Consider the following 24,465-nt stretch of genomic DNA (forward strand, 5'->3'; position numbering starts at 1 on the left):
TTTCCTGTACTATACAGTAGGACCTTGCTGTTTATCCATCTTATATATGCTGGTTTGTATCTGCTAACTCCAAACTCCCAGTCCATCACCCTCCCTGCTTCCCTCTTGGCAACTGCAAGTCATGGAAACAGTTGGTTTTAAAGTGACTGATTCTTTACAAGGGCCTACAGGAACACTGGGAATTCTAGATGGGCTTTCTGGAGAACAGAGTCTTTGAAGGTTAAGAAACTGGAAAATAAAAGGAAAGATCTGTGTTCAGGCAGCTGGACGTCCCAAGATCCAGGGCCTGAGGGTGGCAAAGGCATTGCAGGCTGGTTGTCTATGTGTCCTGTGACTCCGGACACATGAAAACCTGTGTCTTCAGTCCATTCTCTTAGAGCTGCTGTGTTGGACGGTGAGCTTGGCCTAAGTTCAGTTCAGTTCAGTCACTCAGTAGTGTCCGACTCTTTGTGACCTCATGGACTGCAGCACGCCAGGCCTCCCTGTCCATCACCGACTCCCAGAGTTTACCTAAACTCATGTCCATCGAGTTGGTGATGCCGTCCAACCATCGCATCCTCTGTCATCCCCTTCTCCTCCTGCCTTCAATCTTTCCCAGCATCAGGGTCTTTTCCAATGAGTCAGTTCTTCGCATCAGGTGGCTGAGGTATTGGAGTTTCAGCTTTAGCATCAGTCCTTCCAATGAAGGACTAAGTGCTGACATGTTGAAAGCTTTGTCACATATTGGATGCAGCATGAAATATTTGTGTTCCCCTCACTCATGTTTTCTTTAAGTTTCCAAGCTGTGGTTACTCCAGAGATGGACAGGTGTGTGACTTTGGGTTAGCAGCCTGACCTGTGTGCATTCCTGCCGTCCTGGCCACTGTGGGCTCTTGGCAAAGCCTCCCTGGCTGGGAAGGAAGCAGCAGGGAGCCCTTCTCGAAGTTTCCAGGGCAGCTCCAGAAACAGTGGTTTCTCCCAGTGGAAGAAGAGACATGGTCCCGGTAGGAACTGTGGATGGCCCTGCTTACCCTCCATAGATTGGCCATTCCAGTCCTTCTCTTTTTACTTCCCTCCTCCTCGTCTCACCAAGACCGAGTACCTGGGTCCTCAAGAACTGGAAGTGTGTGAAAACAGTGATCTGAGATGGCAGGAGACAAGGGGAACCTCAGGGCCTGTTCCCTTCCGTGCACCTTTCAGAACAGAGGGAACGAGGGGACAGCTGTGGGTTGACGGCTGGCCACGTGGTCTGTGTGACTAAAACAGGCTGCGTCTCTAGCGAGCGTGCTGGACCATAGTCCAGGCCCTGAAGAACACTCTGGTCCTTGGCTGACGCTGAAAAGCAAACCGTGTCACATAGAAGCAAGATGAATGCGTGTCGGCTTCTGCTTGTAACTGTGTGTGTAACTGTAGCTGCAGGAACACTAACGTGGGGGGAACAACTTGTGATTGCTCTTCTCTGTGACCCAGACAGTGTGGCAGGAAGAAGTGCCGTGGCAGTTTTCATGAAGATGTGGGCACCCTGGGCACAGGGGCTTCTGGAGTCCCCCATCGGCCTTGCCCCTTCCCGTTGGGTCTGTGGTTAACTGGACCCTCCATCCCCCGCTCCTCCCCAGACACCTCGCAGTTCTGAGAGGGGGTGGCCAGGCCGCAGCCCGGCCCTGGGACCCCTGCGCCCTCCAGCCGGAGTGGCCTGGCCTCCTGGCGCACTCCCCAGCCACTGGTTTCCTTACTTGCGCAGCTGCTTTAATTGGCCCCAGTTCTCTTCATCTGTTGCGAAAACTCTTGAAAATCATACGAGAGTCATTTCCCCCTTCTTTACTGGGATTCTTTTCTCTGCACGCGGTGCATGGCTGGTGAGGAGACCTGTGCCCTCTGCTCAGTTCTTGGCAAAGCCATTGACTGGTGGGTTTCTGCAGGGCGACTGATCACGTTACACCCGAGGAGTGCTGGACTTGGTTAGTTCTCAGCTGCAAGATGTCTTTCCCCAGAGTCCTCAGGCTGTGGGGCCTGCTCTGAGGATTCTCATGTGCCAATGGGTTTGCTGCTGCTCTTGTTTAGTTGCTCAGTTGTGACCCCATGGACTGTGGCACTCAAACTTCCCTGTCCTTCACAATTTCCAAGAGTTTGCTCAAACTCGTGTCCATTGAGTCAGTGATGCCCTCCAACCATCTTGTCCATGCTGGTGAGTGGCACTTTGTAATTGGTCACAGACCCCGCTGCTCCTCAGTGTCAGCTATACTTTTATAACCTGGCTGGTGCCCTGAGGTCATTTATCTGCATTTGTATCTGCAGATACATTTGTGTGCAGATAAATGACCTCCCAAAGCACATTTTCAAGTTCTTCCCAACCAAAAGCCAATAGACAGATTTCTATTCAGTTTATTCAGTTGTCCCTTGACCCGTTATTAGAGCCGGGGTTAGGGGCACCTACCCCTGAGTAATTGAAGATCTATATTCTACTATGTCTGCCTCAAAAACAAAGGAATGGATGACTCATTCAAATGCACAAAGCTGAAACGTTTGGGGTAGACTCAAACCCTCCTTTTTCTGATTTCACATTTTGTGATCTCTAACAATATCAAAATTTTTCCCCAGTTAGTTAATTTAAAGATCTATAAAATGAAAATATAAGCACTACATTTATTGAAAACCCTATAAATGTTTAAAACTCCATATAAGTAGACCCACACAGTTCAAAACCCATGTAGTTCAAGATCAATTGTATTTGTATTTCTCTCTCCAACTATCTTCTGATAGTGGTTTAAAATGAACAGTTGAGGGGACTTCCCTCGTGGTCCAGTGGTTAAGACTCCACACTTACACTCCAGGGGGCATGGGTTCGATCCTTGGTCGGGGAACTAAGATCCCGCATGCCAAGCAGTGTGGCCAAAAAAAAGAAAGTTGAAAATTAAGAGTTGAAACAACATTTACGAAAGGTAATAAAACTGCTGAAGGATAGACTAGGAAGGCTTAGGGCCAGGATTACAGATTAACTGCATAATGACTGCGTTCAGGGCGGGAAGCTTGTATGCTTCACACTGACTGAGTGAACAGCACTGGTATTGAATGACCCTGGTTTCACTGCTTTTGATCTTACTGGAAAGATTTTTTGCTGCTAGGTTTCCCTTCTTCCCCAAATGTTGCTGAATTAACACAAGCAAAATCCTCTCCATTTCACATCTCTTATTTGTTCTCTGAAAGTGTTGATCTCGCGACTGGCTACAGCCTGAGCCTGGCTGGCAGTGGTGTGATCAGTTCCCCCCCACGTTCCTCTCTGTGGTCAAGGGCTGTCTTCTGGAAAGGCCGTATCAAGTTCGTCCTCTGTTGTGAATGAAAATAATCAGTTGGTGAAAGCCCAGAATTAGAACCCTCTTGGTATATTTATTTCTGTGTCTCAAGAATTCTGATTTAAAGCAGACATTATTTCAAGTCATGTGAACAGTAGGTCGTTCAGGAGTCTTGGATGAATCAATGTTTTCTTCCCTTCTCTGTAAGAAAATGTATTTAAAGTAAAGGTCAAATCTAGCCTGGATTTAGAACCTATTAAATGTGGGTCTGGAGGGAAGAGCTACTACTCTTTTAAAAAATTTTCTACATAGTTTTCAAGCACTAGGGACACTCTGGTCTTCTGCATATCATCATTTCACACTTATTTCTGGTGTTGGTATTTTTCTTTTCTGCTGGGGTGTAGCACAGATACCTAGTGAATTTGAGCCCATGTGGGTCTTTGGGCTTGTTCAAAGAGTAAATTGTTGAAGGAATAATTGTTCAAGGAATAAATTAAGCCTTTAAAAATCATCTTGGAGGAGTTTATTAGGCTTTGAACTGCATCTGAGAAGGATGGATCAGTGCCCCTTGTTTAATTAAGAGGCTCAGAAGTCAAACTCCGTGTCCATCCGTCCTGCCCTCCCCCGATCCCTCCAGCCGCCCCCAGCTCCATGAAGGTGGTCTAGCTATTGTTGGAGGTGATGGCCCCTCTCACAGCCTTACTCTGTTACCACCCGCCCTGGTACTTCTGCTCCAGAGAAATCTCCAATCCCGCACTTCCCCAGCCCAGCCTCGCCCTCCGTGGCTGTTGGCACAGCCCCTTGGCTGGTCTTCCGCTCCCCACCCACGGCTCCCTTCCCTAAGCGCTCCTGTCGCTCAGGAAAGGTTGGAGCATACTCTACAGGGCAGGCTCAGAAAAAGGCCATGGGGAGGGCATCAGTCCAGGGAAGAGGTCACCTGTGGAAACGCGACCATTCCTACGCTCTTTGCTGATTTATTTGGTTTTATTTTTTCATTTTTCAAATGCGTGTGCCGTGAAGTACACCCCTGGCTTTTCTGACCAGAGACTATCGCTTAGAAAGTGTGCAGCAGTGTCCACGAAGACATGAGATGTTTTCCTAACAGAGCTGAGGGTTTGCGGACAGCTGGCCTCTCACGTGACAGATTCTTCTCCCAACGACTGCCGATTTGAGGAAAAGTGCAGAGGACCTGTGGGCAGACTCTTTGCAGAACCGGGCGGGGTGGGTGGTTCTGGTGGCAGCTCTGATGGCAGCCAGGCCCAGTCCTCCCCCTTCTGTGGTCCTGCCTCAGTGCCCCAAATGAGAGCCCACGGTCCCTTCTTCTTCCTGTGGGTGACACTCTTCACTGCCCGCTCGCTCAGCCTGCAGCTGCCGCACATGCCACACACAGATCATTTTTATGATCTGCCTTCACTGTTTCTCTTTCAGAAATTTTTTTTACCCTCTCTGTTGCTCACACAAGTCTAAACACAGTCTGGACACATTATAATTCCTCTGAGTCCAGAAGCCTTTAGAAGTAGGAAGTGCAAAGGCCATATCCTCGAAATATTAATGTTAAAAGCTTAAATTTCCAACGTCAGGAAATTAACTAATAATATGATCATTTTTTACATGGCATCCATAAGGTTTATTTTAAAAGTTAGCCTGTGCTTTTAAAGAATCTGGTCTCATCATACAACAAATCAGTAGTTCAAGAACCGAGATGATTTTGTAGTAGTTGCAATGTGCTCTGCGTGAGGACGTGACAGATGTTAGCATTTGTCACTGAGGAGCTATTTAGGCCTTTAGTTTGTAATTGGTATTTTACCTGTTTTTTAATTGAAGTGTAGTTGACTTACAATGTTGCATTAGTTTCAGCTGTACGGCAAAGTGTCAGTCAAACGTATACCTGTCTGTATGTGTATATGTCGGGCTTCCCAGGTGGCCCAGTGGTACAGAATCTGCCTGCAATGCAGGAGACACAGGAGACTCAGGTTTGATCCCTGGGTCGGGAAGATCCCCTGGAGGAGGAAATGGTAACCCACTCCAGTATTCTTGCCTGGGAAAACCCATAGACAGAGAGGCCTGGCAGGCTATAGTCCATGGGGTTGTAGCGTTGGACACGGCTGAGCACACTCTAAGCACATACACATGCCCAGAAATACCTAGACTTATGAATTTAATATATATACTATACTCAATATTTTATAATAATCTATAAGGGAAAAGAGTCTGAAAAAGAATCTAGAATGTATATATATGTATGTAGAGAGAGGGGGAGAGAAGAATATATTTTCTAGATTCTTTTTCAGATTCTTTCCCCTTATATATTATTATAAAATATTGACTATAATTCCCTGTGTTGTACAGTAGGTCCTCGTTGAGATATGTTATGTTTCCTATGTGAGATTAATAGCACTGTCTTCCTTTGCCAAAGTTTACCTGATGTAGTTAATCACACAGTTCATTAGAAATACTCTACCATCTTTTTCTGTAATACTTTTCTTTTTGCATTTCTCAGCTCAGTCACCATTGTATTTGCTTTGGGCATTTTATAATTCCTCCAAGAACCAAGGCAACTTTGAAACAGTTAAGTGCAATGACTATATCATAGATAGGTTAAAAGTTAAAAATGTAAATCTGCAAAGGTAAGGAAAAAGCAATTAAGCTGAGGTCGTTATGTGGAGAGTAAAATTATTCCTGGTGAGTGGTTTTTGTGTGTGTGTGTGTGTGTGGTTGGGGAGGGGGATAAGGCCCAGGAATTTTGGAGTCCAGGAGGTACTTTAGTGATAAGTGTGTTATTTGTGACTCTTTCAGAATCACTGACGATACTTACATCTTTTTTTTCTGTTTTATTTGTGTGTGAGTTCTTTATCTTTTTATTTTTAATATTATTAAAGTCTACTTGATTTACAATGGTGTTACGTTTTGCTGTATAGCCAAGTGACTCAGTGACACATACGTAAGTTCTTTTCATGTTCTTTTCCAATACGGTTTATCACAGGATAATGGATGTAGTTCCTACAACAGTAGGACCTTGTTGTTTATCTATTGTGATGATTGTAAATATACAATTCACCATGTCCCCACAATAGACAGCTACTTCCTGAGACCCAGTCTGGACAGACGTGTGAGAAGCAACTGTTGTGTGGAATTATAGAGGGTCATTTTCTACACAGCTGAGTGATCGCTCACAAATGCGGATGTCACATTCTTCTTGCAAGAGCGTCATGCTTTGAAGTCATCTCTTAAAGAAAAATGTTATCTCTTTTCTCCAACATTGCCAAAAGGATCCATAGCTGAAATTCAAGTACCAAATGTTTTTTCATGCATCTACATTATTTCTGAGATCTTATTATACACAGCTGGGCTTCCCTTGTGGCTCAACTGCTAAAGAATCCGCCTGCAATGCAGGAGACCTGGGTTCCATCCCTGGGTTGGAACGATCCCCTGGAGAAGAGAATAGTTACCCATTCCAGTATTCTGTCCTGGAGAATTCCATGAACTCTATAGTCCATGGGATTGCAAAGACTGAGCGACTTTCAGTTCACTGTACGCAGTTATACAAGAAACATATCTGTTCAGTCTATAAAAGGATTCCTGGTGCTAAAACCAAAATCTAGTTTTCTGGAAGAAAATAAGTTAAGCATATTTGGGTTGCTGCTTAATATCCTTTGAGAAGTAAAAGGAAGTACGTATTTTCAGGGAGTTTTTTAACCTCAGTGATGTGAACTGTGTCACAACTGTTAGTCGAACTTTCTTTCAATAAATAGTGGGGACTGATAGTTTGCAAACTTCCTAGGGTCTGAAGCCTCAGTGAATAAATGGTCTCTTTCTTATAAATGATACTTGTGGGTGAGTGGCTGCCACTGGTTTCTTTCACACGCCCCACTTGCTGAATCTCTTTTCTAACACTGCTGGGGCTGCCTTTTCAGGAAATCATGGATCTTTGTGGATGTGAAATGTAAAAAGAAAAGAAGAACCTGAGAAAATAGAGTATTCCGGCCCTGAAGAGAGATTCTTGGTGCTAGCCTATGTACATGGTTGTTATTAGTCAGTCAGTGTTAGTTGCTCAATTATGTCCCATTCTTTGTGACCCCATGGACTGTAACCCGCCAGGCTTCACTCTCCAACTCTCCAGGCAAGAATACTGAAGTGGGTTGCTATTTGCTTCTCAAGGGGATCTTCCTGACCCAGGGATCAAACCCGGGTCTCCTGTGTTGCAGGTGGATTCTTTACCATCTGAGCACATTACCCTACATAATGTCCCCCGTGTATTATGTGAATTATTCCCCTGCACTTTGTTGCATGTCATGAATTCCAGCAAATAGAAGTCTGTTTAATTCTTTAAGCATCCAAAGATATTTCAAACTGGTAGTCATTTGAGAAATGCAAATGAAAACTACTAAATCTAACACTACCTATCCATTAGAATGTCTGACATTAGCAAGACGGATGGTGTCAGTGTGAACAGGATGAGGCGTAGTTAGAAAGCTCAGCTGGGACTGGTGAGAAGGCAAAATGATACACCCACTTTGGAAAAGATTCTGTTTCCTTAAAGTAAACACATGTGTGTTCTGTATGTATCTGTATAGATGGTAAGACAGAGTAATTCCAATTAGAGAATCTACCAAAGAAAAATAAAAATGTGTGTCCACACAAAGACTAGTATACAAGTATTTATAGTAGAATTAATTCAAAATATCCTAAAACTAGAAACAATCCCCGTGTGTAATAACAGGTGAGTGAATGACTGTGGTGTAGTCATACATTGGAATACCACTTGGAAACAAAAAGGAATACGCTATTGGTAAGTGCATAAATATTGGACAGATCTCAAAAGATTAGGCCGAATGGATAGGTGAGAGAGGAATGACTAAACTCTGCTTCTATTTATATGGCTTTCCAGAAAAGGAAAACTGTAGTAACAGAAGTGGCCAAAGGCTGGCAGAGGAAGGGATGAAATTGCCTGTGGAATGTCAGGTGGGGACATGCTGGAGTGATGGAGATCGGTATTTTAATGGTTGAAGAGGTTACATGACCAATCTATAGAGAGATTCTTGGGGCTGGCCTATGTCCTCCACTGTTATTGTTGTTTAGTCCCTCAGTTGTGTCCAACTGTTTTTGACCCCATGGACTGTAACCCACCAGGCTCCTCTGTCCATGGGATTTCCCCAGGCAAGAATACTGGAGTTGGTTGTCATTTCCATCGCCAGGGGATCTTCCCAGCCCAGGAATTGAACCCACGTCTCCTGCATTGGCAGGTGAATTCTTTACCGCTGAACCAGCAGGGAAGCCCTGTTGTTATTACCCTACACAAAACTATCGCTGTGTACTACTTGAATTATTCCTCTTTATTTAGTTTTATGTCTTGACATCATTTTGTATTCTTTTGGCAAAACTCATTGAATTGTACACTTAAAGTGGCTCAATTTTGTGTTAATTATAACCCAATGAAGCTGATTAACAAAACCAAACCAAACAAACCTCTGGATAGGCTTTTGTGCTTGTGCAAATTTAGTAAATTGGGTTGGTTTACTCTGAGATTAATTTTTTTAAATCAGAAATGCAAGCATTCTATAGGAGGTGGAGATGGCCAGTGCAGGGAAGGGCCTGATGGGAGTGGGATGTGGTAAAAGGTGATGTGAGGATACCTGACAAGCACCTTGTGTTTGTATTAATAGCAAGAGACCACATGATCTCTTGAGGATGTTTGCTTCATGCCTGTGACATATCATGCCATTTTCCCTGAAATTATTTGTGTTATAGGAAGTCTTTGAAATGTTACACATCTAACAGATTCCTCTTCTCTTGAACTCTTGGGCCATAGGATGGCCATGAGCCTAAGAGGCTTGTGAGCCCAAAGTTCCCTCAGGAGAAGGTAGTTCGCCCTTGAACATGAAGGCTGTGCAAGTTCTTGAGTGTGATTTGATTGAGTTGCCGGCCCTGAAACTCAAGCCATCCGGGCTTTTCAGCATCGTCAGCTCTGAGCGTGTTGGAATTTATAGAACATCAACATGAGAGCTGAGGCAGCTGCTGCTAGCAGGGCCATCTCAGACATTCCTTAGGACCCTGCCAAGGTCAGGGAAGGGGAGAGTGACCCGTCTGGATGAGCTCAGTGTTGCTGCACTGTTTAATTTTGAGGAAAGATTCCTGCTATCTGCAGACTGGAAGTCATGCATCCGGGGTCTAGAAATGGTCGTCTCTCCTGGTTTGTTTATTAAGTCTAAAGTCAGAACAGTAGCACCACCTTCCAGATCCCATCTGCCTGTAGGCTGAGCGGAGTGCATTTCAGCTGTGCTCAGGGGCCATCTGATGAACATCTGATCTATGAATCTGCAGAGGAGAACCATTTCCTGAGATCACAGGGTAGCACTGTCTATGTTGTTTATCTAATCATATTTAAAAACCCGGAAAGGCAGAGGCAAGCACTGACTTTACTGATAAGAAGTGCAGGGTTCATTGTACAGCACTTCTGGGTAAAAGTGTCTGGTGTGACTCAGGGATCAACCTTCCCTCTGAGTTGCCCACTTTTGGCTTTAAGTCTTGTGTGCTTTTAATTGTGAAGGAAAATGGAGAATGTGTATGAAAAGCTGGAAATGTAATTTTTCATAGCAACGCCTAAAAGGCAAATTCTAATGAAGAATTTCGGAATGTTTCGCATCTTTCAGGCAATGAAACCCCAGCCCCAATTCCCTCTGCCCCTTGTAACAGCCAAGTCTATTGTAACTTTCTGTAATTGGTTTTTTATTAAAATAAGAGAGTGTAGTATAAATTTTAGCAACTAGGCTAAATAGGTATTAACAGGCCCTGGGATCCAACCACAATTTGTAACATCGTTCCTTTGGGAAAATGGATTCTAAGTGCCCCATAACTAACTTACAAATAGACTTTTGAATCATAGTCCATTTGAGAATAAGGAACTGTTTGTGATAGTAATACCTCCGATTGGCTTGCTCCAGAAGTACACAGAAGGGACCTATATTCTGCCACACATGTGTGGTGAGCCGAGTTTGTCTGGGTTTGATCAAAGATTATTGCTGAGTGGGCATTGAAAGCGTAGGAATTAAAACCAAAGTAGAGACTGGGGACAAGTCAAGGGTAGAGCTGGAAGGATGGGTCTGGAGGGGGTTTAGTGGTAGGAAAGGGTTTTAATCTCAAAGGCACAGGTGTGGTTCTGAGCCGATGGAATGAGGGGAGAACAGGTGACTAGGGAGGTTAAATGTAGAAAACATTGAAAACAAAAAGGCTAGGATAGGAGGAGGAAGGTGAATCAAGAACCAGTCATTTTTTTTGAACCTGGAAATATAAATTATGTTTTAATTGGTTTGCAAATATTCTTATTAAATTAGAGACGGTGAGTTATACCCTTATCTCTTTTATAGTTGATATTATTTCCTAATCATTTTATAGATTTTACTGAGAAGTGTTAAATCTAGCGGCATTCTTTGAAAAAATGAAAGAATGTCATTTGTAGCAATATGGTTGGATCTAGAAATTATTATACTAAGTACTAAGTCAAAGACAAACACCACTGACATCACTTATATATGTCCATGGGGTTGCAAAGAGTCGGACACCACTGAGCTACTGAACAACAATAAATACGTGGAATCCAAAAAAAAGATACAAATTATAAATGAACCAATTTATAAAACAGAAATAGACCCATACTCATAGAAAGCAAACGCATGAAGAACCAGTAATTTTTAAGGAAATATAATGTCAAATGAAAAGGAAGGCTGGATAGCTCATGTCTTCCAGACAAACAAATGCCTGTGAGACCTATAAATAATCTCTTAAAGATACTACAGTGAAGGATTAGCTGAGACACATTCATTCATTTACGAAGTCAGCATATTTACTGAGCAGCTGCTCTGGGCTCGCATGATCTGAGTTTGGCAAAGGAAGTTTCTGCCTTCATCAAATTTACAATTGAGTACAGTTCCAGCCAGACTCAAAGATGAGCCAGAGCTGGCTAGGGCAGAATGTTGGTGAGACCTATACTCTGTCCATAAGAATATTAGGTTTTTTATTCACTCTTCTGTGTGTGTATTTGCTACCCTGATGGTATAGTAGGACTTCTGGGGATTAAGTCCCCCAGAGTGTAGTAGGTACTCGAGTAACCACATCTTGGTTGGTTGATGGTAATAGGTCTGACTCATGTAATTGCTTAGTTGAACCCTTCTTATTCATGGGGAAACTTGTATTTGTTAACGTACTGCACTCTTTACTAGTGTATGAGAAATTTCCCAGTCAGTGGAATATGAACGTGAAATCTCTCTCTTTTTTAAAATGTGTTTTAGTAACATTTAGTGTTCTTACTGCAAGTGGAGAGCTTGGTTGCCCTGTTTTTACAGGGTATAGTTCAGCATAGCCAGTGGGCGCCACCCACGCCAATGGCCATGCCCTGCTCACCCCATTTCCAAGTATTCATGGCCTTGTCTCCCATGTTGCACATATCTGACACCGCCGTTGCCACGCTGGAGCAGAGGCCTCATTCCAGACAGTAAATGTGATGGGTTGTTGCTTGTTCAGTGACCATGTCCTCCTGGTCCTTTCATCTCTGTGTCCACTACTCCAACAAGAGTGCTGCAGCACCCGTGAATTCACCGAGTGACCTTCTGTGTTAGCTCAGGCTGCTGTCACAAAAGTACGTAGTCTGGTGGCCTAGACAACCGGAGCTCTCTCCTCATAGTTGTGAAAGCTGGAAGACCAGGACCCAGGAGTAGAGCCAGTGTCTCGTGCGGGCTTTCTTCCTGGTTTGTCCTCATGAGGGTTGAGAGGGGAAGGGAGAGAGAAGTTCTCCTGTCTCTTCTCCTAAGGGCACAATGGGGTTATTATGGGCTCACTGAATTCTGTCCTTTGTGCGTCTTGTCTCGGGCCACTGTCCGGCTTTTCTCCATCTTGCACCCCCAAGGTTGTACAGTCAGGGGCAGCTGTGCTGGCTGATGGTTGGATGGACCGCAACACCCTTTAGATACTGACGCGGCAGGTGACATTTTTGGCCCATACCATCTTGGGCCTAGTTGGTTTTAACCAGTTTTATTCTCTGCAGCTTCTTTCTAAAACTTAGAGAAGAGCAATTGATTGACATTTGACGGAGGGTTTGGGGTATGAAGGGCTTCCCTGGTGGCTTGGTCGTTAAAGAATCCACTTGCAATGCAGGACACCTGTGTTCGATCTCTGGGTCAGGAAGATCCCCCAGAGAAGGCCACAGCAACCCACTCCAGTGTTCTTGCCTGGAGAATGCTATGGACAGAAGAGCCTGGCAGGCTGCAGTCCATGCGTTTACACAGAGTTGGACACAACTGAGTGACTAACTTTCACTTCAGGGTGTGATTCCAGGGGAGCAGCCGTGGTAACCCTGGAGCACGTTTTATCAGCACATTTCTGCCATCATGTGCCCTTTGCTCAGACTTCTTCTGGGCCAACCCCCATTCATGCCTGAACCTCTGTGGACCACATCTGCAAACCCAGTCTCATAACTGTGGTGAGCAGTTTCCCAGGAGGGTGTTCTGGCCACTGTGCACTGACCCCGGCAGGCATGCTCTCCAGAATTGCCTGGACCTGTCTGAGTTCCCCCGGAGACATCTCCAGACTGCCAGGCTGGAGTTTCCCTAAGTGGCTGGAATTGTCTTCTCTACCCAAATTCTGAAGGACAGGCTGTTGGCACAGATAAAGTAAACATAGATGTTTTGTTTGAGATTCAGAATTACACAACTCACCAAGAGTAAGAAGCATAAAGTGTCCTTTATTTTTATTTTTAGTAGGAGTCCATTTAACTTTTTTTCTTAGAGCATTATTTTATGACTTCCTCTATTACCACGTTGACAAAGCAGGTCTTGTCACGGATGGCATTTATTCACTGCCTGAAGTGGCAGAGATGTGTGTTTTCCTTGATGTGGGAAGTTCTTATTGAATAAATAGTAACAGGAAGAGGAATGGGTTTGACTGGATGCCTATTATATGCCAAGTGGGTTACGCTGAGTAGCTCATTTTTCATAAGAAGGGCGCTATGAAGTGAGTATTCTTAGCTTTGTTTTACACTTGAGGAAACTGCTATTTAAAGAGGTTTTGCATCTTGCCCAAGGTCACAGAGGCAATAAGGGGAGAGTTGGGACCGGACCCCAGGACACTTGACCATAGAACGACAATTGTGCCTTAGATATATCTTTTTTTAAAATTAATTTCTACTGGAGTATAGTTGCTTTACAGTGTGGTTAGTTTCTGCTACTTAGCAAAGACTTTTTGACATTGACAGCCTCCTGTTGAGAAGGAAAGCTGAGCAGTCAGACAGTAGAAACCGCTTCTCACCTTGTGATGGTGGCTGATCCTCAGTTTAACAAGGGGTAGAAGAATTACAATTCATTCTACATGTTTCTTAACTGTACTCTATGTTATCAGATGACAAATACATGTATATGTCACTTAATAGCCGAAGGACAGCTGTCCAAATGAGGAATTTCAGCTGACTGGTGTGCATCCCTGATTAATTTAAAGCAGGTTTTTATTATGAGCCCAAAATATCTTCTTATATTTGAACTGGATATCCTATTCGTAATCACAAATTCCCTAGGAAGATCAGAACATCCTTTTTTTAAATCTTAAAAATGATTCTATAATGAACTTATGGTTGCTGGAGGGAAAGGATGAGGGGAAGGGATAGTTAGGGAGCTTGGGTTAGACATGTATACACTTTTTCTATTTAAAATGGGTTATCAGCAAGGAGCTGCTGTATAGTACAGAGAATTCTGCTCATAGTTACACGGCAGCCTGGATGGGAGAGGAGTTTGGGGGAGAATGGATACATGTACATGCATGGCTGAGTTCCTTTGCTGTCCATCTGAAATTCACGCCATTGTTAATTGGCTATATTCCAGTACTAAATAAAAAGTTTTAAAAAGTGGTTCTATGCTTCAATTCCTTCTGATAATAGATATCACACGAAAACAGTTACTCAGGCTGGTAGTAACGTTTTGAAAGGTACTGGTGATTTAATTTGCTTGAATATTTTTTTGTAACATGAAAAAAATTATCAATTCGTTTCTTACTCTGATGATTCATGAAGAAAAATGGTTTATTCTGCAGATCTCAGCAAAGAAAAGAAAGGGACCTTTTGTGTTATTTTTATATCCTCTAATTTCTTTTGCATGCTTTGAACATGACCTTGTGTAAACTGAGAACTTCTTGACATTTAAGTTCCAGCAACATTATCACCCTCACCCACCTCCCAAAAAACATTTGTATTTATGGAATCTCCTGTTCTAGGAACACCAAGAATAATGTGTATGTAGGTAAAGGAGGAGAGAGAAAGTTAGTCACAGGAACCTTAGCAATTAAAGTTCCAATGGAAAAGAATTCAGATGCTCTAGGTCAGCTGAAGATGGCAACCACAGTAGGTTATTGTAAGTTACACTATGGGGATGTTTTCACCCATAGCACAGACCTAGGCTGTGGTCTGTTATAATATCAATGCATCAATAGGCCAAGTTGAGCTCTGTTTGTATGTTTTACATTATAGGGGGCATGTTTTCATTTTAAGGAACTTACTTTGGATTTCTGGGTCTTTTTTCTGCTGTTTAAAAGCTGCTGCTGTTTCTGCTACACTGAGCTGTAACACCCCGCCTCAACCCTCCCCCCCACCGCCTTGTTTCAGGCCACGCGGGCGGCCATCACCCAGCACTGTGCTGACCTCGGGAGCCTTCTGGGCAAGGAGAACGACGCGGCCCTCATCATCGACGGCCACACCCTCAAGTACGCGCTGTCCTTCGAGGTCCGGAGGAGCTTCCTGGACCTGGCCCTCTCGTGCAAGGCGGTCATCTGTTGCAGGTAGGTGCCGGGCTGCCCCAGGCTCATGCTCTGACTTGTCCATGTCCTTCGTTTACGTAAGAGAACCACACGTGGGAATTCTAAGGGTGAAGTTTCGGGGGGAAAAAAAAGCAGAACAACAATACAGATTCAACCGTCCGTTCACAGATTTTGTGGAGGCAGTCAGTGGCTTTTGCGTTTTTGTTTTCTCTACTGTCTTCTGAGAAGGTAGAGGTGATCGGAGCCAGGCTGTCTTGGCAGGCACGCTGTGTGTCTGTGAGGTGCCAGCACCCGAGGGCGTCACTCACTGTCTCATGCGGAGCCGGAGGTCACGGTGAGAGTGTCACCATCCCCGGCAGCTCCCACGATGGCCAGGGAGCCACCAGCCCGCCGCCGTGGTGAGCAGAGACGCGCCAGACACCACCGGAAACGACACGGGAGGTCTGGTAGGCTGTGAGTCCCAGCACATGTGCTCTCACGTCATGGTTTTTCAAAGGGAAAGCGAAAGGAGCCCGTTTGGGTTTCTCAGGGGAGAGCAGGAGTGCCTTCCAGGCTCCACGGGAACTCGCGCTCCGCTTGCCAGGTGCTGGACACCAGAGGAAAACATCTTTCTCCCCTTCTGACCATGGCTGCTCCCTGAGGCCTCTGTGTGTCCCACCTCACTGCATCCCTCATCGCTTCACAGGAAGGCGTTCACCCTGGAACTGGCACGGAAGGAGGAAATTTCAAATTAAATACCGTTACTGTCTACAAAATAGAAGCATTAATTGGGGAAAAAAAAAAAAAAAGAACCTGGGATGGTGCAGTTTTACCTCCAGGAGATGTTTCTTGGCTGGTCTCACATTTAAGATTAAGGGGAGAAAAACCACATACTTCTCTTTTTTTTTTTAAAGCGCATCTTTCAGTTGCTTTCTCTTCATTGAGGATTTAAACTTTAATATGTGGCTTCAAATATAAGGTTTAACCTTCCATTTAAGGTTGACTTTTTCATCTTTAAAATGTAATAGTTATCAAAGTTACCCTTTTCTCTAATAATAGAAGAAAATAATTTTTCACAGACATTGTTTTGTATAGTCTCCCAGCAGTATTGATTCAAAGACTGGCAGAGGCTGTGTAATGGATAAATACTTTAAAGAAATATTTTAGGCAGCAGAAGGAGGGAAAATGGAAGAATTTAAGATTTTGCTGAGATTGGAATCACACTATTTTGCTAATTACATATTGTTATACTAAGATCATGGCATCCGGTCCCATCACTTCATGGCAAATTGATGAGGAAACCATGGAAACACTGACAGACTTTACTTTCTTAGGCTCCAAAATCACTGCAGATGGTGATTGCAGCCATGAAATTAAAAGACGCTTGCTCCTTGGAAGAAAAACTATGACCAACCTAGATAGTATATTAAAAAGCAGAGACATTACTTTGCCAACAAAGGTCCATCTAGTAAAGGCTATGGTTTTTTCAGTAGTCATGTATGGATGTGAGAGTTGGACTATAAAGAAAGCTGAGTGCCAAATAACTGATGCTTTTGAACTGTGGTGTTGGAGAAGACTCTTGAGAGTCCTTTGGACAGCAAGGAGATCAAACCAGTCAATTGTAAAGGAAATCAGACCTGAATGTTCATTGGAAGGACTGATGCTGAAGCTGAAGCTCCACTATTTTGGCCACCTGATTAGAAGAACTGACTCATTGGAGAAGACTCTGATGCTGGGAAAGATTCAAGGTGGGAAGAGAAGGGGACAACAGAGAATGAGATGGTTGGATGGCATCACTGACTCCATGGACATGAGTTTGAGAAGCTCTGGGAGTTGGTGATGGACAGGGAAGCCTGGCGTGTTGCGGTCCACAGGGTCTCAAAGAGTTGGATATGACTGAGCAACTGAATTGAACTGAACTGATACCAGAGTATTTTTTCATGTGCTTAAAATTCTAGGAAAGTCATCATCTGGGCAGCAGTACATTTAGCGATCAGTGTGGATGACAGCTTACTGTTGTTGGCAGGGATGTTGGCATTTATTTATTGAGATTTAAAATGAATAGTCCACTAGGGTGTTTATTGTAGGCTTGATATTCGTACTATATGTTCCTGGGCATCATCGGAGAACAGAGAAAAGATTGGTCTTTGCTTTCAGTGCAAATGATGAATGTGTGTTTGTAATCCTTGCTTCTGGTATCTTCCTTTACTTCTCTTGTACTCCTCTCCTCCTTGAAATCAGGCCTCCTCCAGGAAGGCCTCCATCTTGCCATATGCACAGCCTCTCAATTTTTTTCTTAATTTGTCCTCAGCATCTGATGTTGAGAGTCACTGCCCATTGGATTCTCCTCTATTTCCATGACACCTTTCTCTTCTCCCTAGTTTTGTGTTTCCCTCATAGGGCCTTTCACACCAGCTTTGAGACTCCATATTTTCAGCTTTCACCTTTGGCCCTGTTGTATTTTCAACCCATGTCTCTTCAACACATGTGTTCCCTCTGCTCTTACGGCTCATCTGTCTTCTCCATTAGAGATTCTCAATGCTAACTTCCCACTGGATTATCTGGAGAGCCTAAGACATTTTCTTTAAAAAGTTAAGCATATAATTACCCCTGTATGACCTAGCTGTTCCACTCTTGGGTAGCTCCTCAAGAGAATTAAAAAGAGGTGACCAAGCAAATACTTGCGTGTGCATGTTCAAAGGAGCACTAGTTGTAATGGCCAAAAGGTGGACACAACCCAAGTGTCACTCGATGGATGAATGGACAAGCAAAATGTGGTCTGTCCATACAATGGGTGCTTTTTCAGCCATAAGAAGGAATGAAGCACTGATACATGCTGTAACATGGATAAACCTCAAAAACATACCCAGAAAAATAAGCCAGTCACAAAAGACTGTGCATTATAGGGTTCCATTCATGGGATACATTCAGAATTAGCAAATCCACACAGAGAGAAAGTGGCTTAGTGGTTGTCTAGGACTGGGGGAGGAGGAATCGGGAGAGTGTCTGGTGGATACGGGTCTCCTTTTGGGGTTGATGAACATGTTCTGAGACTCCACAGCAGTGATGCTGCACACAGCACTGTGAATGAACTGAGCTGTTACACTTGATGTGGTTAATTTTATGTTAACATTGCTATTGTCGTTCAGTCAGTCAGTTGTGTCTGATTCTTTGTGACCCCATGGACTATAGCACACCAGGCTTCCCTGGCCTTCGCTATCTCCCAGAGTTTGCTCAAACTCATGTCCATTGAGTTGGTGATGCCATCCAACCATTTCATCTTCTGTCATCCCCTTCTCCTCTTGCCCTCAATATTTCCCAGGATCAGGGTCTTTCCCAGTGAATCAGCTCTTTGCAATCAGGTGTCCAAAGTATTGAAGCTTCAGTTTCAGCGTAAGTCCTTCCCATGAATATTCAGGGTTGATTTCCTTTAGGATTGACTGGTTTGATCTCCTTGCAGTCCAAGAGACTCTCAAGAGTCTTCTCCAGCACCACACTTTGAAAGCATCATTTCTTTGGCCTTCTTTATGGTCCATCTCTCACATCCATACATGACTACTGGAAAAACTGTAGCTTTGACTATATGGACCTTTGTTGGCAAAGTGATGTCTCTGCTTTTTAATACACTGTCTACGTTTGTCATAGCTTTTCTTCCAAGGAGAATGTTAACTTAACAATATAAACAAATGAACCAAAGAATTCATCCATTGCAATGACATGTTTGTTGAATGAAAAAATGGAATGTTGAATGGAAGTTTTATTGATTCATTTGAATGAAATCTTTGTTGAGAAAATAAGCAAAAAAAGCCTGAGCCCTAGGCCCTATCCCAGGATAATTAATGTGGAATTCTAGGAATTTTATGAGCCTCTGGGTGGTTCTGATGAATAGTCAGGGTTGAGACTAGATGACCTCCCCAGTCTTTCTGTCCCGTGCAGCCGCTCCCTTGAGCTCCAGCTTGAGAGCTGCTCCATCTGTGTCTGGGGTTCCTCACACTGACATTCTTGGGCATCTTGAGTTGGAATGTGACTGAGTTGGTTACTGTCCTCTGGGCTGTGCATCTCATTATCCTTGCCAGTCTTCCCACTGGTTTTCCAGGTTTACTGTCTCAGTGGATGGTACTCTTCTCCATCACCAGGGCCTTTTTGTAGCAGAACAGGCATGATTTTATACCCAAGGAACTTTTGGAGAGACTAAACACATAGACAGATTATGACATCGAGGTCAGAAATTGCAGGCTCAAAACTTATTCTTGAAAAGTGTTGTCTTGATTTTTTATAAGTGAGGAAATGAAAGCCTCAGACAAACTACATCATCTTGCCTATGGGTTCAGCAAGTGATGGAGGCATTATCCACTTCTGAGTCATGAAGTTGTCTGTGCCAGAAAATCAGTGGTCCTGTGTTTATTACTGGGACCAAATGTAAGGTTTGATTTTTAACACATTTTTAAACCCATAGAATTTGTTTAAACCTATTCAACATAAAATTTTGTGGGATTTATCATTCCCCAGAGTGCTTCCCAGGTAGCGCTAGTGGTAAAGAACCCACCTGCCAATGCAGGAGACTAAGAGATGTGGATCGAACCCTGGGTCGGGAAGATTCCCTGGAGGAGGGCATGGCAACCCACTCCAATATTCTTGCCTGGAGAATCTCATGGACAGAGGAGTCTGGCAGGCTACAGTCCATGGGGTCACACAGAGTGGGACATGACTGAAGCGACTTAGCAAGCACACACAGAGGGATAGCAGGCATGTAGAAAATGGGTTGAAAGAAGGAATCCTCTGTTCTCTCTTCCCTGTTCCCGTTACCTAAAATGACTATGTATCTTGTTTTCTTATTTTTCCTTTTTCTGTGAAGCTCTTTATTTTGGAGAGCTTCAAAATGCAGATCAATTTTGTAGGCACAGATGAGAGTCTAGGGACACTTTGACTTCTCGAACTTTGACAAATTTAAAAGTTTATCTTGACAGGAAGAGAGTCATGAAAGAATCATCAGGGCCGGCTTTGTGAGGGAGCCGGTGGATGGCCCCACCGCAGCCCCCTGCAAACACGGGGTGTTCACAGCCCCAGTGCCGCCACCCAGGCGGAGGTGATTTATGGCTCTGTGTCTCTGGGCAGGAGATGGAGTGGAAGGAAAACATCACAGCAGAGATTTACCCTGGTTGTGCAAATTAGGCATCTCAGAAGGCATCGTTTATTTTCTCCAATGTGTTTAGACTTCTGTCTTTTAGGAAAGATGCAAAGATAAACAAGTATGTACCTACTCTCGCACCATGGGAGTAAAGATAGTGCAGAGGAGAGCGCAGAGTGGGTACGACCAATGTTTCTGAAAGCTTTGGGGGCTTATTTTTCTAAGAGTGATTTATATTTCTTGTAGAGAGAAGTCAGAAAGTGCAGATAAACAAGAAGAAAGAAAACAGCATTCCCAATCCTGTAGGCTGGAGATAAGCCTTTTTAGCTATCAGTGTCTAAATGTACATCTTTTTCAGTTGAAATGGTTTTTCTTGGAAGAGAGTTAGACTGTCCACAATATGTGGAGTGCAAAGATGTTTTAACAGTATTTATGGCAAATAGTAACATAAATGTGTTGTTTAATTTATTCCTTGTTGCTGAATATTCAGGTTAAGAGGGGTTCCCCCCCACCCTCCACTGATTTAAGTATCACTGTGAATAAGGTTGTTATAGCTCAGTCTTTGTAAGGATGCTTGATTTCCATAATATAGTAGTGGATTCAAGAGGGAGCAATACAGAAATTTACAAAAATGTCTGTGCCCTTCCTCTCGGAAAGCCAAGTGATGACTTGGGTGTGGTCAGTGGTCACTCTCTGGTTCACTGGTCCACTCTCTGGTCACCCCCTGGCCAGGACAAATGTGCTGTCCTCTGTTTCGGCAGCAGAGCTGGGCTTTGTTAGTCTCGCCTAGAAAGAAGAGCAGTTGAGAAACTATTTTGTGTCAGGACATGCGTATGCCGAATCTAGGGAGAAACCACACTGCATTTTTACCTGCTGACAGTGTCATTCCCACAACTGGCTCAGTCTTACATTTTCTGAATCTTACATTTTCTGAACTCCCTGAAGCTCCGGACTCACTTATCCAATGTCTGTGCCTCTGTCCCCCTGGGAAAGGAACTGCTTCTTCCCACTCAGTCTCCCTCCAGCTCCGCTCTCCCATTAATGAGGCATGATGGACTTTGAGGCGTCTCAGGGCACTGTGATTTTGCATGGGGTGTCTTTCAGCCTGTGAGCCATCCACAAGAATAATATCAAAGCAGAGCTCAGACACACTAATTAGAATTGTACCACCGATCATGTTTGGGTTGGCCTCGATGTTGGTAGGGATCCAATCGTACACTTGCAAAAATAAAACTTTTCTTTGGTTTCTTTCATGATGTGATTTCTCGGCATCCTACGTGTTTGGTTACAAGTCAACTTCCTCCTTGGACCTTTTATTCCAGAGAGCATTATTAACTTGTCGAGTTGTAAGTCTATCCTTGGGTTGTTTGTATTACAGTTTAAGAGTATGTAAGCCCGTTTGTTGATTAAATGCAATTAAGGGAGAATTCATTTTTAGACAGGTTTTCTCTTTTTTTGGTTAGCTCTAACATGAATGCTATTATTTGAATGATTACAGCAATTTTATATGGTCCTAACTGGCTTTATTGTTACTCTGCTAAAGAGTGCTTAGGTGTAATGGTTCTTTGGCAACACATTGAATGAAAACAATTTCCAGAAGCTCAAAGTTTAAGAAATGTTTTTCTACCCACAGTTTTACTAGTGTTTCTCCAGAATGAAAATGAAATGGATGTAGGTTTTGTAATGTATAAAAAATTCCTTATGTTAACCGTTGTAGAGACTGGCATATTTGAAGGCTTCAGAGTATTAATCTGAAATAGTGAAAGGAATCCCTTTCTAAACATTCCATCTTAGAAAAAAAATTTTATTCAACTTTTGGAAGCCAAAGATAATTTTGACTATGACTCATGTTTAGAAATGGACTATTTTCATCTTAAGTAACTATTGCAGGAAATAATTTATGCTAATCACTCTGAGATCAACTTTTGACTTTTAGAGGTCTCTGATACATTTGATTCCCCTCCAGCTAAAAGTTATCTGTTACCACTGTTTACATGTAACTCCTTCCAGTGAGACATAGAAAAGTGAACTAACCTGTCAACTTAGTTGCTTGTGTCCAGAACTAACAAACTGATTTGGTAGACAGATGGCTTTTTATAGTACATGTGATAAAACATGGGCAAATATTTTAGTATAGATTCAGACTGCAGGAAAATCCTCTTTAAGAAAATCTAGTATAAGTAATTCAAATGAAAAGTTGGTACATGACAACATGATAGAAATATCTACTGGGGGACATATGATAATAGGGTTTGATCTATAATAATATGCTGTGTTATTGGAAACATCTCCTAGAAGAAAATTCTTTTTAGTTATAAAATTAGTGTTGTATCGCCTTTCATCTGTAAGGAAAGTATTATTCTAAACATTTCTGAAAAGTGGTTTTTATGACGAGTTCCCTTGGATTGGTGATCTTCACATCAGTGTGTCTACATAGAACCTCAGGTAGAAAGTGGGCAGGGGAAGGATGGAGACCCTTTTTCTTTTCGGCAGTAGTCTAAGAATTATGGTAACAGGATTCCCCAGCTCTCCATCCTTCTGCTCTGCTACTTCCAACACCCGGGCCAGCAGGAGATGCCAGAGGAGCCCAGAGACACGTCACGTCTCACGTTTTTTCCCTGTGTTTCTTCCTCTCCACCCTTTCAGGAATGATTAATTCTCTGGTGCATGTCATTTTTGACAATGCTGCTTGCCAAATGAAACAGAGTGATGTTAGGTCAAACTGCGGTCCAAAGTTCTGAAATAGAAGCTCATAATATTTGGCATCTTTCCTACTATAAAAACAAACCAGTGGAGGACAAAGTCAAGAACAGAGCTCAATTAAACATGTGGAATATGTCGTGAATATTTATGTCCCCAGGTCTTGCCTTGTGATAGTATTTGTTCTTAAAGTGCCTTTTTTTTCCGTTTCCTGTGAAGTCGTCCAGAACGTGTTTCATTAATACAAGAAAGTGTCATGTTAACTTTCGTTCGGAAAAAAATCCCACTTCTCCTGACAGCACTGATGTCTTTCTGATTGAGAATATGCAAAGTAGCTCTTACCTTAATTGGTCCCAAAGAAAATTATGTTTTCCCTTTTCCTGTCTATGTATCTGATGCGTTCCCTCATTTATCACCTCTTGAATTATCGATGCCTTCCCTGTCCTCATCTGACAGCTAAGATTCCTCCGATGACTTTGAACATCATATGGAGTGCTCCACCCTGAAGATTCACTGTCCCCCAGTTTGAATAGGAAGGATCAGGGTTACAGTTTGCATCCACAGACTGAAGGCGTCTATATTTCTGCTTGTATTTTCCAGCTCTATTAAGGTGTAATTGGTATATAGAAACCGCACGTAATTAGCATATGTAGTTTGCAGAGTCAAGACATATGTATCCACTCTTTTCACCATCACCACAATCTGGGTAATTAACATATCCACCACCTCCCAGGGTTTCCTTGTGTCCCCAATGGTGTTTTTTTTGCTTGTTTCTTTTGTTTGATGTAGTAAGGATGCTTAGTGTGAGATCGACTCTGTGGACAGATTGTCAAGGACCTCATCGTGAACTCCAGCAGATCTCTGGAGCTCACTTATGTGTTACTGGAAGTCTGTACCCACTGGACAACAGCCCCCTGCCCCTCCGTCACCACCTTTCTGTTGTTGATTACTATGAAAAAAAGAAAGTGAAAGTGTCAGTTGCTCCGTTGCAACCCCGTGGATGGTAGCCTGCCAGGCTCCTCTGTTCATGGAATACTCCAAGCAAGAATATTTGAGTGGGTAGCCATTCCCTTCTCCAGGGGATCTTCCTGACCCAGAGATCAAACTGCCACTGCAGGCCAATTCTTTACTTTCTGAGCCACCAGGGGCTCTACCATTGACTATTTCAGACGCCTCTCGTAAGAGGAATCGCGCAGTGGCTGTCCTTCTGGGACTGATTTGTTTCACCAGCATAACATCTTCCGGGTCCGTCCATCCACCGTGAGGGCAGGGTGGCTTCTCTGCTTTGAGCCCCCGAGATTCCATGGTGAACTTGAGAGAGGATGCAGGACAAGGGAGAGAATGCAAGGCAGAGAAGAACATTGACATCTTTTGTTTCTCAGAGTTCTTGATATGATATTTATATTCTGTCCCACTTTGGATTACAAGCAGAATTGTGAACAGGAGAGAAGTCAGATTGGTGGAGTCAAGTTGCCAAATTTTGGAAGCCTGGGCTTGGTTTGACTTTTCTGGTTGGTGATTTCAGAGCTTTGTTACCAGGGTCCTCTGCATAGCTTTGCTGGGTCAGCAAAGGCTAAGAGCTTTTGCTGAAAGGCTTGC

The 24,465-nt window shown here is 43.4% G+C and overlaps 1 protein-coding gene across 1 annotated transcript in view; it reads left to right on the plus strand.

Annotated features, from left to right (window-relative positions):
* The window catches only part of ATP8A2 (ATPase phospholipid transporting 8A2), a 447,047-nt gene that overhangs the window by 179,630 nt on the left and 242,952 nt on the right, over nt 1-24,465 (plus strand). The window contains exon 25 of the mRNA XM_070471693.1: nt 14,908-15,080. Coding sequence (XP_070327794.1) covers nt 14,908-15,080 — 173 coding nt within the window. The remainder of the gene's footprint in view (nt 1-14,907; nt 15,081-24,465) is intronic.

This window comes from Odocoileus virginianus, chromosome 8 (assembly GCF_023699985.2).
Source record: "Odocoileus virginianus isolate 20LAN1187 ecotype Illinois chromosome 8, Ovbor_1.2, whole genome shotgun sequence".
Taxonomy (NCBI): Eukaryota; Metazoa; Chordata; class Mammalia; order Artiodactyla; family Cervidae; genus Odocoileus; species Odocoileus virginianus.